Source organism: Rhinoraja longicauda, chromosome 2 (genome assembly GCF_053455715.1).
Source record: "Rhinoraja longicauda isolate Sanriku21f chromosome 2, sRhiLon1.1, whole genome shotgun sequence".
Lineage (NCBI taxonomy): Eukaryota > Metazoa > Chordata > Chondrichthyes > Rajiformes > Arhynchobatidae > Rhinoraja > Rhinoraja longicauda.
The window spans coordinates 26,870,130-26,885,903 of record NC_135954.1 but is presented as its reverse complement, the minus strand read 5'-3'; the positions used below and the strand labels follow the sequence as shown (position 1 = coordinate 26,885,903).

Sequence of the window (15,774 nt, the reverse complement as noted above, 5' to 3'; positions counted from 1 at the left end):
TTTTCTACAATCAGAACAATAACTCAGGCAGTTATACTGCTGTGCTTTTACACATTGGATGGTCTAAGTACAGCTTTCTAAGACATTTTACCATAGCAATTACTTATCACACATTCACATTAAAAGGAACTAAAAGTCTAAATGTACACGACGAATGTTAATTAATTTCATCTCCAGGGTTACTAAAAGCTGATAAATTATAAGCATCAACTTACTCTGCAATAAAATGGGCTTCTTCACACAATTCTCAAATGCTGAATGATATGATTTTGTCTTACATTATATTCCAATATGTTGAGAATTTATTTCAACTTTCTAATCTCATTGTCACACTTCTATCTTTTTTTAAAACATCACTGGTCATATTTTGCAAGATCCTCTGACAGAAGATTGTTCCACTGGTGGTGCCACACCGATAATAGAATTATTCATTGTGCACAAAAAGAGCAAACCATAAATAAGGAGATCTGTAATTTGAAATAAGTACTACGAGGTCTTGGAAAAGATGGCAACATTTCTCTTCCACAGATGAGCACCTATGGCACCTTGGACTATGGCATGCAAAGTCCAGAAAGTCCAAAGAGTTATTCTACTTAATATCAGCATCAAACAAGAGTATATTCTTTTTCAACATATATTCTGTGGTTCTAAAGGTGGAATAGATGGGTCTAATCCTTGCAAGGCCTAAGACAATAAAACAAATCCAATTAAGAACTTGTCTTCAATTTATCCTTTCCAGGCCCTAACTTTCTATGGGGAAAATAATGAAACAAAGCACGTGAAGTTCAGGTCTGTAATATTCAAGTCAATGACCCCAAGCAGTACAAGAAAACTGTCTACGACCAACGCCAGGCAATTAACAATGGCAAGAGGGAATTTTGGATCAAGCTGTAGTCACAAGGCGATGGCACAGATACCTGTAGATTGTGGCAATGCTTACACACCATAACAGGCATAAAGGCAGGCAGTATCGTTGGCAACAATGGGTCCCTCCCCAATGAACTCAATGCATTCTATGCTGGATTTGAACAGAAGGCCTGTGGAGAAATGCCACCCACCCCGCTAATCTCTGGTGCGCCTGTACCAACTGTTACTGTGGCAGACGTAAGTTCAGCCTTCCTGAGAATGAACACGCAGAAAGCAACAGGTCCGGAAGGAGTCCCTGGCTGTGTCGTCAGGACCTGTGCAGACCAGCTAGCAAGGTATTCGCAGACCACAAGAAATTATAGAGAGTTGTAGATGTAGCCCAGTCCATCACCAGACCCAAACTTCCCACCATTGACTACATCTACACTTCATGTTGCCTCAGGTCAAAAGCAGCCAACATAATATAAGATGTCCCACCCTGGTCATTCCTTCTTCTCTCTGCACCCATTTGACAGAGTGGACAGGTTTGAAAGCACACACCAACAAACTCAGGAACAGCTTGTTCCCCTCTGTAATTAAGCTTTTGAATCGGTCTTCCATAACTTAGGGTACTGTCTGATTCACCTGTACCCCATTGTGGACTTTGGACTTTGTCTATGGAACACTCCAATATATTTCTTCCCATTTGTTCTATCTATTGTACTTGAGTTTGACTCGATAGTATGGTATATCTGATCAGCTTGGATAGCATGATAATCAAAGCTTTCCACTGTATGTCAGCACGTGGCAATAATAAACCTAAGCCTAAACCTACATTCCTCTCTCTCTTCTTCCCAAACAAGGCTGACACATGATTGTTCTAACATAGAAGATGGAATAATGCAACAGGCCCTTCAGTCCACAATGTCCATTCTAAACACCATATGAGGTTAAACTAATGTCCTCTGCCTGGACCTGATCACAAGTTCACAAGTTCTAGCAGAATTAGGCCATTCGGCCCATCATATCTACTCCCCAATTTAATCATGGCTGATCAATTTTAATCATGTATTGTCTTCCTGCTGACTGGTTAGCACGCAACTAAAGCTTTTCACTGTATGTCAGTTCACGTGACAATGAACTAATGACTATCTTTCACACTCATCCCCATTCTCCTGCCTTCTCCCCAAAACCCCTGACACCCTTACTAATCAACAATCTGTCAATCTCTGCCTTTAAAATATCCATTGACTTGGCCTCCACAGCCATCTGTGGCAATGAATTCCACAGATTCACCACCCTCAGACTAAAGAAATTCCTCCTCGTCTCCTGTCTGAAGGTAGGTCCTTTCATTCTGAGTCTATGGCCTCTGGTGCTAGACACTCAGACTAGTGGAAACATCCTCTCCACATTCAATCTATCCAGGCCTTTCAGTATTTGGTAAGAGGGGCCCATATCCTTCCATACCCTGCATCTACATGTGCCTATCTAAAAGCCTCTTAAATGCCACTGCAGCACCCCCGGCAGTGTAGCTGCCTCCAGCAGCACCCCTGGCACCCACCTCTCCGTGAAAAAAAAAGCTTTAAATGTTGCCCCTCTTGCCTTAAAGCTCTTCCCTCTACCCTCAGAGATTCCCACCCTATAAATGATTCTCACCGTATATATGCCTCTCATAATGTTATATATTTCTATTGATGAAGCATTCAACTGCTCTTCATTTCATTGCAAAATGAAAACACTATTTTTAATCTATCATATTTTCTTTTTCTTTGCTTTTCTTTCAAATAAAATTGAACAATCTTATCAGGTTGGTACACAGTGAGTTTATAGCATGCACATTGGCCCATCTCCAACTTTCACATAAAGCTCCCAGTCTAATAATCATAAATAACCTGTTAGTTGCTATTACACAAGGACAAATGTATGTGAGATATGCTTGAAGAATTTCCACACCATGCTAATGAAAGACTCAATGTTATCAGCAATCCAAGCAGACTTACCTGTTGGCAGTCTTGAACACAATATTTGATTTGAACGTAATTCAAACGAGACGCATGCATTTATGTCAGAATCGTCTCTGGGCATCTATTTAATAAAAATAATCATGTATACATTTTATAACGGTCATTTGAAGCTGCTAAATTTAAAAAATGACAAATGTGAGTATTTTGAAGCCCTCTATGTTCCAGCATTACTCCCAATGACAGCCTGAAGTTATTAGGAGTGATGCAAGTTAAATGGTGAAATTCTGCCATCAACTTAAGGGGTGTCCTGCTGATTCTTGGGAGTCAGCAGTTGTCATTAGTTTGTGCATATGAATTTACGTCAGGTGCATGTTTGCTCAGTTCTGTACATGTGAACCTGATTCTGTGTTATAGGCTGTAAAAGGATAGATTCTATAACACCAACAGTTTAAGTATATTATAGAAAAATTAGGTTTAGGTTTATTTTCACGTATACCAAAATACAGCGAAAAGCTTTTGTTTGTGTGGCATCCAATCTGATCAGATAATACCATACAATCAAACTAAATGCAAGCAGAACAGGTAGAGCAAAGAGAAAAATACTAGGGTGCGGAATATTGTTCCTCAGCATTGCAGTGTAACAGTTCCAGAGATGAAGTCCAATGACCACAATGAGGTAGGTTGGAAAATCGGGTCTCTAACCTAGCTCATGGGAGTAACATTCAGAAGTTTTTAGATTTTTGTTTTAGATTTAGAGATACAGCACGGAAACAGCCCCTTCGGCCCACCGAGTCCGCGCCTCCCAGCGATCCCCGCACATTAACACTATCCTACACACACTAGGGACAATTTTTTAACATATTACCCAGTCAATTAACCTACATACCTGTACGTCTTTGGAGTGTGGGAGGAAACCGAAGATCTCGGAGAAAACCCACGCAGGTCACGGGGAGAACGTACAAACTCCGTACAGACGATACCCGTAGTCAGGATCGAACCTGAGCCTCCGGCGCTGCATTCGCTGTAAGGCAGCAACTCTACCGCTGCACCACCATGCCGCAGTTTGATAACAAAGTTTTCTGTTTTAACCAATTTTATAATAGAGAGGATGTGTCTTGGAATTTTACACTACAATCGTTTTTTTGCATTAATTTAAGTCAAAACCACAATGTGTTGCCATCATTTCCCGACAAATTTTTCTCCAATGGCTATTGTGGGTCAGCATTAACCCTTAAACTGCATGGACTTTCCAGCATTGCTCAACAGAAAGAAAACAATAATGAATAACGACCTTCAAATGGCAGTACACAGTTGCAATCATTGCTTGTTAATGGAGTGCCATGGACTGTACAGTTCAATACAAATGGTGCAAATTGACAAGCTAAGACATTATAGAATGGATTTAAAAATGGTTTGATAATGTTCACATAGCCACCTGTAACAGTTTTATTTTAATTAAGCACACTTCAGGAATACATCCAGAAATCCAATTAACATGCAGTTGTTGTTGTTTGTTCATAGGTCATCCGAGATATTTCAACCAGCTCTCAACAGGATTAGATATGGTCGGCCTCGCAGCCGATTGGCTTACCTCCACAGCTAACACTAACATGTAAGAGTGGCTTTGTTGTTGCATTCTGGAGTGTGTAAACTGCCTTTCTTTTGTATTAAACATCACTAATTAATCTTCAAACTTCGTCAATCTGTGCATCAGCAATTGTTTTCATTACAGATTCATATTCTCATAAAGTCATACATCAGGGAAATGAGGGCTTTGAGCCTCCATGTCCATGCTACTCACTCTACCTCTCTGTACCATTTACCTGCAATTAATTCCATAGTCATCTATGCCTTGGTGATTCAATTACATGTTTAGATGCTCTTTAAATGTTATTAGTATGTTTGCCTCAACTACCTCCTCAGGTTTTTGAAGAGGTTGATTGTATGCATCAACATTAGCAAGGCTATTGCCAAGGTGCTGTGTGGTAGATTGGAAGGTTAGATCATTGGGGTCCAAGAGAGGTTAGGCAATTGGACACAAAATTGGCATGATGGTAGGATGTACCACAAGGATTCGTGCTGGGTGCACTATTGTTATATTGGGAATGAATGTAGAGGGCATAGTTAGTAAGTTTGTAGATAGCATGAAAATATGTCGCAGAGTGGACAATGGAGAAGCTTATCTAAGATTACAACTGGATCCTGTTCAATGGCCAATAGGCTAAGGAATTGCTGACGCAATTTAATTCAGATAAATGTTTAATGTGGTGCATTTTGGTAAGGCAGACCAGAACAGTCAAGTCAAGTCAAATTTATTTGTCACATACACATACTCGATGTGCAGTGAAATGAAAGTGGCAATGCCTGCGGGTTGTGCACAAAAAGAATTACAGTTACAGCATATAAATAAAGTTAATAAGTTACTAAACATAGCACAAAAAGTGTCGACAAAAATTTAGTCTCTGGGGTTATCAAAGTTGACAGTCCTGATGGCCTGTGGGAAGAAGCTCCGTCTTATCCTCTCCGTTTTCACAGCGTGACAGCGGAGGCGTTTGCCTGACCGTAGCATCTGGAACAGTCCGTTACTGGGGTGGCAGGGGTCCCTCATGATCTTGCTTGCTCTGGATCTGCACCTCCTGATGTATAGGTCCTGCAGGGGGATGAGTGTAGTTCCCATGGTGCGTTCTGCCGAACGCACTACTCTCTGCAGGGCCATCCTGTCCTGGGCAGAGCTGTTCCCAAACCAGACTGTAATGTTGCCGGACAGGATGCTCTCTACAGCCCCAGAGTAGAAGCAATGAAGGATCTTCAGCGACACTCTGAATTTCCTCAGTTGTCTAAGGTGGTAAAGGCGCTGCTTAGCCTTACCCACCAGTGCGGCAATGTGCGTTGCCCACGTCAGATCCTCTGCGATGCGGACTCCCAAGTATTTGAAACTGCTCACCCTATCCACAATAGACCCATTTATCTCCAGTGGCTTGTACGCCCTTGGATGTTTAGCCCTTCTGAAGTCCACAATCAGCTCCTTTGTTTTAGTGACATTCAAGAGGAGGCTATTGTCCTGACACCAGAGTGCCAGATCAGCCACCTCCTCCCGGTAGGCCTTCTCATCGTTGTTGGAGATCCGGCCCACCACCACAGTGTCATCAGCAAACTTGATGATGGAGTTTGAGCTGAACCTGGCCCTACAGTCATGTGTGTACAGGGAGTACAGTAGGGGGCTAAGGACGCAGCCCTGGGGGGATCCTATGTTCAGGGTGAGGGAGCTAGATGTGTGTTCCCCCATCCTGACCACTTGGGGCCTGGCAGTGAGAAAGTCCAGGACTTACATAGTAAATGCTCGGGCCCTGAGAAGAATTGTAGAACAAGGGGACATCGGGGCACAGGTACATAATTCCATGAAAGTGATGGCACAGGTACAAAGGGTGGTGAAGATGGCATTTGGCACACTTGCCTTCATCAGTCAGGGTATTCGGTACTGGAGTTGGAATGCGCCAGGTCCCCCTCTGTCTCAATCCCCCTCCCCCTCCTCCCCCCCCCCCCCCTCGCAGGGTCCCCGCACCATTTTTCTGCGCTCCCCCCCCCCCTCTCAGTCGCCCTCCTTGGTCTCGGCAGAGACACATGCTGTGGCTGCAAACAAGATGCCAGGATGGTGTGCTACCTCCCAGGTACTGGGACAAGGGTGTCCTTGGTCGGTTGCAAAACATTCTCAAGGGAGAGGGTTCACTGCCAGGGGTTGTGTGTATAGTCACTGCCTCCACACCTCTGTAATTCAGTTACATTTACGCATTAAACTCATTAAACTCATTATGATAGGGATGAAGGTCATTTGGTCCTTCTAACCTATGCCGTTTGCCAGCTGAGCATCCTCTCATCTATTCCCCAACAGCTCTGCAGCTTATTCTCAGTCACATGCTCATCAACTTGTGCTTTTTGCTACTAAACTAGTTTGCAGGAGCTGATTAACCTGCCACACATCTACCTACATTCAAAGGAAATATGTGCTCTGACTATGAGCAGGGGTATTCAGTTCACACAATTTATTGAATTGTGCTCTTCATTTTCACGGCCCATAGAGAATTATGGCACAAATGTCTAGCCAGTGAAGGCTGAAACAAGCAGTTCTCCACGCTTAATGACCATCACAGGATTATACTATGGAGTGTCTAAGTATCAGTCTCTTTGATCTGCAGTTACTCTAAGTTGGCAATATATTCTCAGAGTCAATCAATCATCTATAATTGCTTTAATATTTAAATATACCAATAAAATAATTCAGCATCAGTGTCATCGTCAGCCATCTTGGCTCATTGTTACATTTGGAGAAAATATATTTTTTGGAATTGAATGTCTCTGATTTATGTCAGACACCCTGAAAGTAATCGCTTGTTCAGACAAGCTGAAGTAATTAATTGGCGTACTGCATTATTGTTACAACACATTGTTGTGTTGTATAAACCCCCTGTATAAACGTTGGATAAACCCCTGGTTACTCTGAGTACAACATGACCTCAATACCAATGCCACTGTACTGCAAAGGCAACATATGTTTATGTCGTACCTTTAAGGGAGAACCAAAATGGAGCGATCTGCTTGACTCTACCCAAGGTCTTCAGACATGGCTAGACAATGTAATTGAACTTGATCCATCTGAGATGCTTTCTCTAGGTCAGGCAAACAAAACTCACTTTGTGGATTTTTTTTGGAAACAATTTTGTTGCAATAAGAGTCTTTAATTAACCAATGTGGCTAATCACAATAATAAATGCATTTATTATTACCAGGTTATGTTGTAGAATATCCACCCTTAGCTTGTTTAATTTTAGAGTATTCCCATGTACTGGAGTGAGTGTCACACCAAAGAACCTGTTCTTTGCTTACTTTTTCCGTATTTATACAAATTGAATGTCAATATACCAAGTTGTCTCCTAATAGAATTCAGTTCCAATTTCTTTGCAATGACTTTGATCCCCCTTGCAATTGAAGTAGCATTTAAAACCAGATACTACTTGCCATTGTATTTACAATAATGAAACACAAAGATTATTTCCTAATTTTGAGCAGCATATATCCAAATGTTGCTTGTGCCATTGGTTGCAAGTGATGATTCATGTGATGGCAATTTACACAACACATACATGCAAACACGCGCACACGCGCGCATGCACTTCCTGGGAAGAAGCTGTTCTTGAACCTGAAGGCCATGGTTCTCAAGCTCCTGTACCTTCTTGCAAATGATAACAGCATGATAGGAGCATGGCCAGGGTGGGGTGGGTCTTTGATGATATCAGCTGCCTTTTTGAGGCAGCGCCCCCTGTAGATCCCTTCAATGGTGGGGAGCTCATTACCCCTCATAAACCAAGCAATGTTCAGCAATTTCTGCAGCCTCCTTCATTACTGGGCATTCGAGATACCGAACCAAACCATAATGCAACCAGTGTACACCCTGTAAAAGTCCAATAGAATATTCAGTAACAATTTGAATCTCCTCAATCTCCTCAATCATCATAGAAATGGAGGCATTGATGAGCTTTCCAGTATTATATCACTCCAAGCTGTTGTGTTGAGTTTTTGGATACATACTCTGCATGTCTGTCCTACTGTCACTTAAACGATTAAGTTTGAGAGCAATAAAGGCAGGAACTTTGCTGTCGTCAGATGAGGGCCCGTTTTCTCATTCTTATTGCAGGATCATCTTTCAAACACTTCAGGACCAATCCACATTATTGTGTCATAGAGTCATAGAGAGTTACAGCACTGAAATTGGTCCTTTGGCCCATCAGGTCTGCACTGACCAACAAGCACCTACTTACAGTAGTCCTACATTATTTCATTTTTAAAAATTCTACCCACATCTCATCAACTCAGCAATGAATTAACCTACCAATTGCACATCTTTGGGATGTGGGAGGCGCACGGGGGGAACCCTGTGGTCACAGGGTGAATGGGAAAATTCCATGAAGACAGCACCCGAGGTCAGGATTGAACCCTGGTTACAGGCAGTGGTTCTACTAGCAGCACTACTATGCCACCACCACTAATCAACACCACACTTGGACATATGAATATGAATATCTACCCTGTGTAGGAAGGAACTGCAGGTCTAAACCAAAGATAGACACAAAAACCTGGAGTAACTCAGCGGATCAGACAGCATCTCTGGAGAAAAGGAATAGGTGATGTTTCGGGTCGAGACCCTTCTTCAGTCTGAGAGATGCTGTCTGACCCGCTGAGGTACTCCAGCTTTTTGTGTCTAACTTCGACTATCTACCCTGTAGCATACACAAATGTGTGGAGGATTAGAGATCATCTATATTGCATTTTGTTGCTGTTTGATACATTTAAGTGACTAATGGAAGATTACGGAGGGATTTAAGTCACTCTGAAGATCTGATTTCCAATTATTTCGACACATATAAAATGTAAATGTGATTTCAATGTTTATACTGTGGTTCTCTTTATTTTTCCTCCCTTGCCTTGATTATGTGGGAAGCATAGTAGCGTGGGTGGCAGAGCCACTGTCTCACAGTGCCGGAGACCCAGATTTGATCCTGACCTTGGATGCTGTCTGTATGAAGTTTCCACATTCTCTCTGAGACCGCATGGGTTTCCTCCGGGTGCTCCGGTTTCCCCCCACATCTCAAAGACATGTGGGTTTCTTGGCTGGTTGGCCTCTGTATACGGTACACAATGTGCAAGGAGTGGATGTGAAAATGGTATAACATTGAACTAGTGTGAACAGCGGTAATCATTAGTCAGCATGTGCTCGGTGGGCAGAAGGGCATGTGTCCATGTTGTATTTCTAAACTAAATGTGGATCCCTTCAGGACTGAGGGGAGCAACGTGGGATATACCCCAGCACTGAAATACCAATAGACAATAGACAACAGACAATAGGTGCAGGAGGAGGCCATTCGGCCCTTCGGCCCTTCGAGCCAGCACCGCCATTCAATGTGATCACGGCTGATCATTCTCAATCAAGTCCCTACCCAGCTGGAACAGATTACCTGAGGAGACAGATCACAGAACGCTACCTCACCTCCACTCCTCCCAACACCGTAGAATTAGGCCATTCGGACCATCAAGTCTACTCTGCCATTCAATCATGGCTGATATATCTCTCCCTCCTAACATCATACACCTCCCCCTAGCCCCTTACACCTGTGCTAATCAAAAATCTATCTATCTCTGCCTTAAAAATATCCACTGACGGCCTCGACAGCCTTCTGTGGCAAAAAATTCCATAGATTCACCACCCTCTGACCAAAGCAATTTCTCCTCATCTCCTTCCTAAAAGAACGTCCTTTAATTCTGAGGCTATGACCTCTAGTCCTAGAATCTCCCATTAGTGGAAACATCTTCTCCACATCCACTCTATCCAAGCCTTTCACTATTCTGTATGCTTCAAAGAGGTCCCCCCTCATTCTTCGAAACTCCAGCGAGTAAAGGCCCAGTGCTGACAAACGCTCATCATAGGTTAACCTGCTCATTCCTGGGAACATTCGTAAACCTGTCCACTAGAAAGTAACATGCTCCATACTAATGCAATGTATTTATTGTGAATTATCTTCAGGTTTACATATGAGATTGCACCAGTGTTTGTCCTGTTGGAGTACATCACCCTGAAGAAAATGAGGGAAATGATTGGCTGGCCGGGAGGATGTGGAGATGGGATATTCTCACCTGGTACGTGATTTTTTTGTCTTTCTCTTTGACTCATTATGCAGGTACAATTAAATTAAAAAGAATAGCAGTCATAGAAGAGTGTGTCAGTACTCACCAGGTTCAAATGAAAATACATGTGCTAGATGATGATACAATCTCTTCCAAGGCATAACGCAAAGCAAGAGTTTGGTTATGCCACATTTGGAGTATTGCATGCAGTTCTCATCACCCCATTACAAGAAGGAAGGGGAGGCTTTGGAAAGAGTGGAGAAGTGATTTACCAGAATGCTGTCTGGATTAGAGGATATTAGCTATTTGGGGATATTAGGGATTGGACAAAATTGGGATGTTTTCTCGGGAATGTCTAAGGTTGAGGGGAGATCTGATAGAAGTATATAAAATAATGAGAGGCATAGATAGGGAATCAGTCAGAACCTTTCTTCCAGGGTTGAAATTTAAAGCTTAGGGGGCATAGATTTATGGTGAAATTAGCAAAGTTTAAGGGAAATGTCAGGTAAAAAATGTATTTTACACAGAGGGTGATGGATGCCTGGAACAGACAACCAGGGACGGTAATGGAGTCAGATATGATAGTGACATTAAAGAAACGTTTAGATAAGCACTTCATTATGCAGAGAATGGAAGGATCGGAATGAACAAATCCTTTTCAGAATGGCAGGCAGTGACTAGTGGGGTGCCGCAAGGCTCGGTGCTGGGACCCCAGTTATTTACAATGTATATTAACGATTTAGATGAGGGAATTAAATGTGACATCTCCAAGGTTGCGGATGACACAAAGCTGGGTGACAGTGTGAGCTGCGAGGACGATGCTATGAGGCTGCAGGGTGACTTGGATAAGTTGGGTGAGTCGGCAGATGCATGGCAGATGCAGTATAACGTGGATAAATGTGAGGTTATCCACTTTGGTGGCAAGAACAGGAAGGCAGATTGTTATCTGAATGGTGTCAGATTGGAAAAAGGGGAGGTGTACCGAGACCTGGGTGTTCTTGTACATCAGTCACTAAAAGTAAGCGTGCAGGTACAGCAGGCAGTGAAAACCTAAAGGGATGTTGGCCTTCATTGCAAGAGGATATGTGTTTAGGAGCAAGGAGGTCCTACTGCATTTGTACAGGGCCCTGGTGAGACCGCAGCTGGGGTATTGTGTGCAATTTTGGTCTCCTAATTTGAGGAAGGACATTATTGCTATTGAGGGAGTGCAGCGTAGGTTCACCAGGTTAATTCCCAGGATGGCAGGATTGACATATGATGAAAGAATGGGACAACTGGGCTTGTATTCACTGGAATTTAGAAGGATGAGAGGAGACCTTTGTAGAAACATGTAAAATTCTTAAAGGATTGGACAGGCTAGATGCAGGAAAAATGTTCCCCATGCTGGGGGAGTCCAGAACCAGGGGTCACAGTTTAAGAATAAGGGGTAGGCCATTTAGGACTGAGATGAGGAAAAACTTTCTCACCCAGAGAGTTGTGAATCTGTGGAATTCTCTGCCACAGAATGCAGTGGAGGCCAATTCACTGGATGTTTTCAAGAGAGAGTTAGATTTAACTCTTAGGGCTAAAGGAATGAAGGGATATGGGGAAAAAGCAGAAACGGTGTACTGATTTTGGATGATCAGCCATGATCATATTGAATGTCAGTGCTGGCTCGAAGGGCCGAATGGCCAACTCCTGCACTTATTTTCTATGTTTCTATGTTTCTATAATATGAATCATGTACTGCAGATGAGATTAGTTTATCTTGGGAACATATTCGGCACAGAAACGTGGGCCGAAGGGTATGTTCTTGTGCTGTATTATTCTGTATTTTATGTTCTATGTAATACAGAGAGGAAAACAGCAACGGCTCATTGGAATATTTCGCTAAATCATTTTTCAGCATTTGCTTAAGTAGCTAGATATTTGGACCTGGAATGTCCTGTAAATTTCTGATGCATCTTTAGTCCAAGAGCCACAATGCAAAATTAAGTTGTTATCTCCAGGGAAATAAATGTGAAGTTGTCTTTACTTGGTTGTGCAACAGGTCTTCAATAAGCTCAAATTCTTTCAAACATTTGGGTAACTCTCAACTTGTATGTGGTTAATCAACATTTTTGGCTCATTAACATAGTGTTGCCTGAAGGCAAAAGTTCTAAGAAAAAGTGAATTTATTTCCTTTATACCTGTTCTGAACGTTAACATTTTAACTGCAGCAGAACCCAAGATTTCTTGGCTTTGGAGATATTAAAAAAAGGTCTCTTTGCTAGGGTCCTACACATTTTTTGTGGCAATAATCTGTTACACTAAAAATGTGAGGCTTCTTCTTAAGCAGACTCCACTTTAATTGCCCAGCAATTCATCCCCATTTAATACAATCAGTGAGTTGTACCTACATACAGAATCCGTTCACTAACTTCAATGGAATGACTTAAAGATTGCATGTACAATGGCATGATAATATTATACAGTTATTGCTGCCAATTGAAGATGAACCTTAGGCAAAAATAATAGTTTGATGAATTGAGATTTCAATTTTCATTTTGGGTTAGGAAGTGTAAAACAAATTACTTTAAAAAATCCTGGGAACCTCAGAATCCCTGCTGTCACCTTCCCACCCCTGATGTCAAGCTCATTGGCCTGTAGTTCGCTGGATTTTCCTTGCAGCCCTTCTTAAATAAAGTCACAACATCAGCCATGCTCCAATCATTCACTAGCTCATCAATGGCTAACAAAGATGCTAAATCTCTGCCAGGTTCTCAGCAATTTATTTCCTTGCTTCTCACAGTATTCTAGAGTATTCTTGGTTAAGCCAAAGGGTCTTGTCTAATTTTATGCACTTGCTGATTGCCGGTAGCTCCTCTTTTGTGATATTGGTATGTTTCAGGTCATCACTTTCATCACAGGTCTGGTCAGGTGTCAGGGGTTATGGGGAGAAGGCAGGGGAATGGGGTCAGGAGGGAGAGATAGATCAGCCGTGATTGAATGGCGGAGTAGACTTGATGGGCCGAATGGCCTAATTCTACTCCTATCACTTATGACCTTAGTTTCCTTGAAAATTCTCCACTGTAAATACAGATGAGAAGTATTCATTTTAGATCGCACCTATCTCCTGTGGCTTCACAAACAGATGAACACAATAATCCTTAAGAGTGCTTATTCTCTCCTTTGTTACTCTTTTGTTCACAATATATATTAGAATCTCGTAGGATTCTTGTTTACCTTCTCTGACAAAGATATCTCATGTCCCCTTTTTTGCCCCCAGGTTTCCTTCTTCTGTGCATCCCTAGATTGCTTATAATTTTTGAGGGATTTGCCCTATACGAGCGGCCTATACCTGACATATGCCTCCTTTCTTCTGAACCAGAACCTCAACATCCAAATGGAAATGTTATAGCTTGGGCCTAATTGGGCCTAATAGGCAAATGGCCTAATTCTACTCCTATCCCTTATGACCGTTAAGATCTTATAACATCCCTCATCAATCAAGGTTTCCTAATACGTAACATGGGTTTGATCCTATTGTCCCTTGTATGTAGGATGGTGCTAGTGTACAGGGTAATCGCTAGTCGGCGCAGATTCGGTGGCCCGAAGGACCTGTATCCATGCTGTATCTCTAAAGTCTAGTCTATTTTTAATCCAGTAGAATTATGGTCACTGGTCCGAACATAACAATTATATGGTAATGAATTATTAAATAAAATTACCAATATTCTTCAGATTTGATGATGCTTATCAGTTTACAAAGAAACTTCCACAAATGACCCAATTACTTTCAATGTACTATTTCATTTTATTAAGAGTAATTTGAAGCCAAACCACAAGAACTCATTCTGAGCATGTATTTTTCTGGATTTCCATCTGGCCGTCAGATTCAACACTTAATCAAAGCAGTCTGCAACACTATTGAGAGAGAAGAAAGAGAAGCTGTGCATAATCAATATCATTATAATGAAAGTATCCCCCATTTGACAGTCGTGCAGTGGTGCTGTCTATGGATTAGCCAACCACTGCCTTCCTGCGGTTGGTGATGGCCCAGGATAAAAGTAGATGGAAGAAGGAACAATAAAATGGCAGTAGGAGTGATTAATTAATTTTTCAAAGGCAGTCAAAAATAAATTTCTCAGCCTCACTGCAGCTGTCCTACTGTTCAATGGAGAGATTTATTTTATATAATTGCCAAGTGTACCCTAAAGGTATTGGCACTGTAATTGACACCTATAAATATCACAGTGTGGGTTTTTTTTAGACGATCCATGTCGAAATCAGGTCAAGGAAAGTGAAAAGGCTTGTGATGATGTAAATGATGTATTCCTGTCAGCAAAACAGGAGTAAAATTCAACTTGTGGAGTTGTATAAAATGAGCAAAAATAGATGGGCTTTCTGAATAAGGTGCTGGGTAGAGTCACAGAGCCATACACCATGGAAACGAGCCCTTTATGCCAACTCATTCATGCTGGCCAAGGTGCCCTAACTACGCCCATCCCATTTGCCCGAGTTTGGTCCATAACTCTCTAAACCTTTCCTATCCATGAACTTGTCCAAGTGACTTTTAAATACTGTTATAGTACAATCCAGTTTAGTGCCATTTGCCAACTTGCTAATCATGCCAAATATGTTTTTATTCAAATCGTTGATGTAACCCGCAATAGCCATGAGCCCAGCGCAGATTCCTGAGGAACACCACTACTCACAGGCCTCCTGTCCGAAAAACAACCTTCTATAATCGCCCTCTGCTTCCTTCCATGAAGCCAATTATCTGTCTAGTCGACTAGCTCTCCCTGGATCCCAAGCAATCTAACCTTCCAGAGCTATCTACCATATGGAAGAAAGTATCAAATGCCTAGCTGAGTCCATATAGATAACGTCTACAGCTTTGCCCTCATCAACGTTTTTGGTTACTTCAAAGAACTCGCTCAGATTCACAAGACATTATCTCCCATGTACAAAACTATGCTGACTATCCCTGATCAGCCCCCGTCTATCCAAAATGCATATACATCTTATCCTTCAAGATCCTCTCCAGTAACTTGCATACCACAGATGCAAGGCTCATTGGTCTATAGTTCTCATGCTTTTCCTTACACCCCTTTTTAAAAACAGGTACAACATTATTCGTTTTCCAGTCCTCCGGCACCACACCACTGTCTAATGATGATTCATATAGACCGATGAGCCAAAACGGCCAGTTCATTGGCTATATTTAAGAGCGAGTTAGATGTGGCCCTTGTGGCTAAAGGGATCAGGGGGTATGGAGAGAAGGCAGGTACGGGTTACTGAGCTGGATGATCAGCCATGATCATATTGA

The 15,774-nt window shown here is 42.1% G+C and overlaps 1 protein-coding gene across 3 annotated transcripts in view; it reads left to right on the top strand.

The window, feature by feature from the left end:
- The window catches only part of LOC144602959 (glutamate decarboxylase 2-like), a 102,303-nt gene that overhangs the window by 53,446 nt on the left and 33,083 nt on the right, over positions 1-15,774 (top strand). For all 3 annotated transcript variants that reach the window (XM_078416092.1, XM_078416085.1, XM_078416097.1), the window contains 2 exons: positions 4,332-4,422; positions 10,384-10,496. In XM_078416092.1, coding sequence (XP_078272218.1) covers positions 4,332-4,422; positions 10,384-10,496 — 204 coding nt within the window. The remainder of the gene's footprint in view (positions 1-4,331; positions 4,423-10,383; positions 10,497-15,774) is intronic.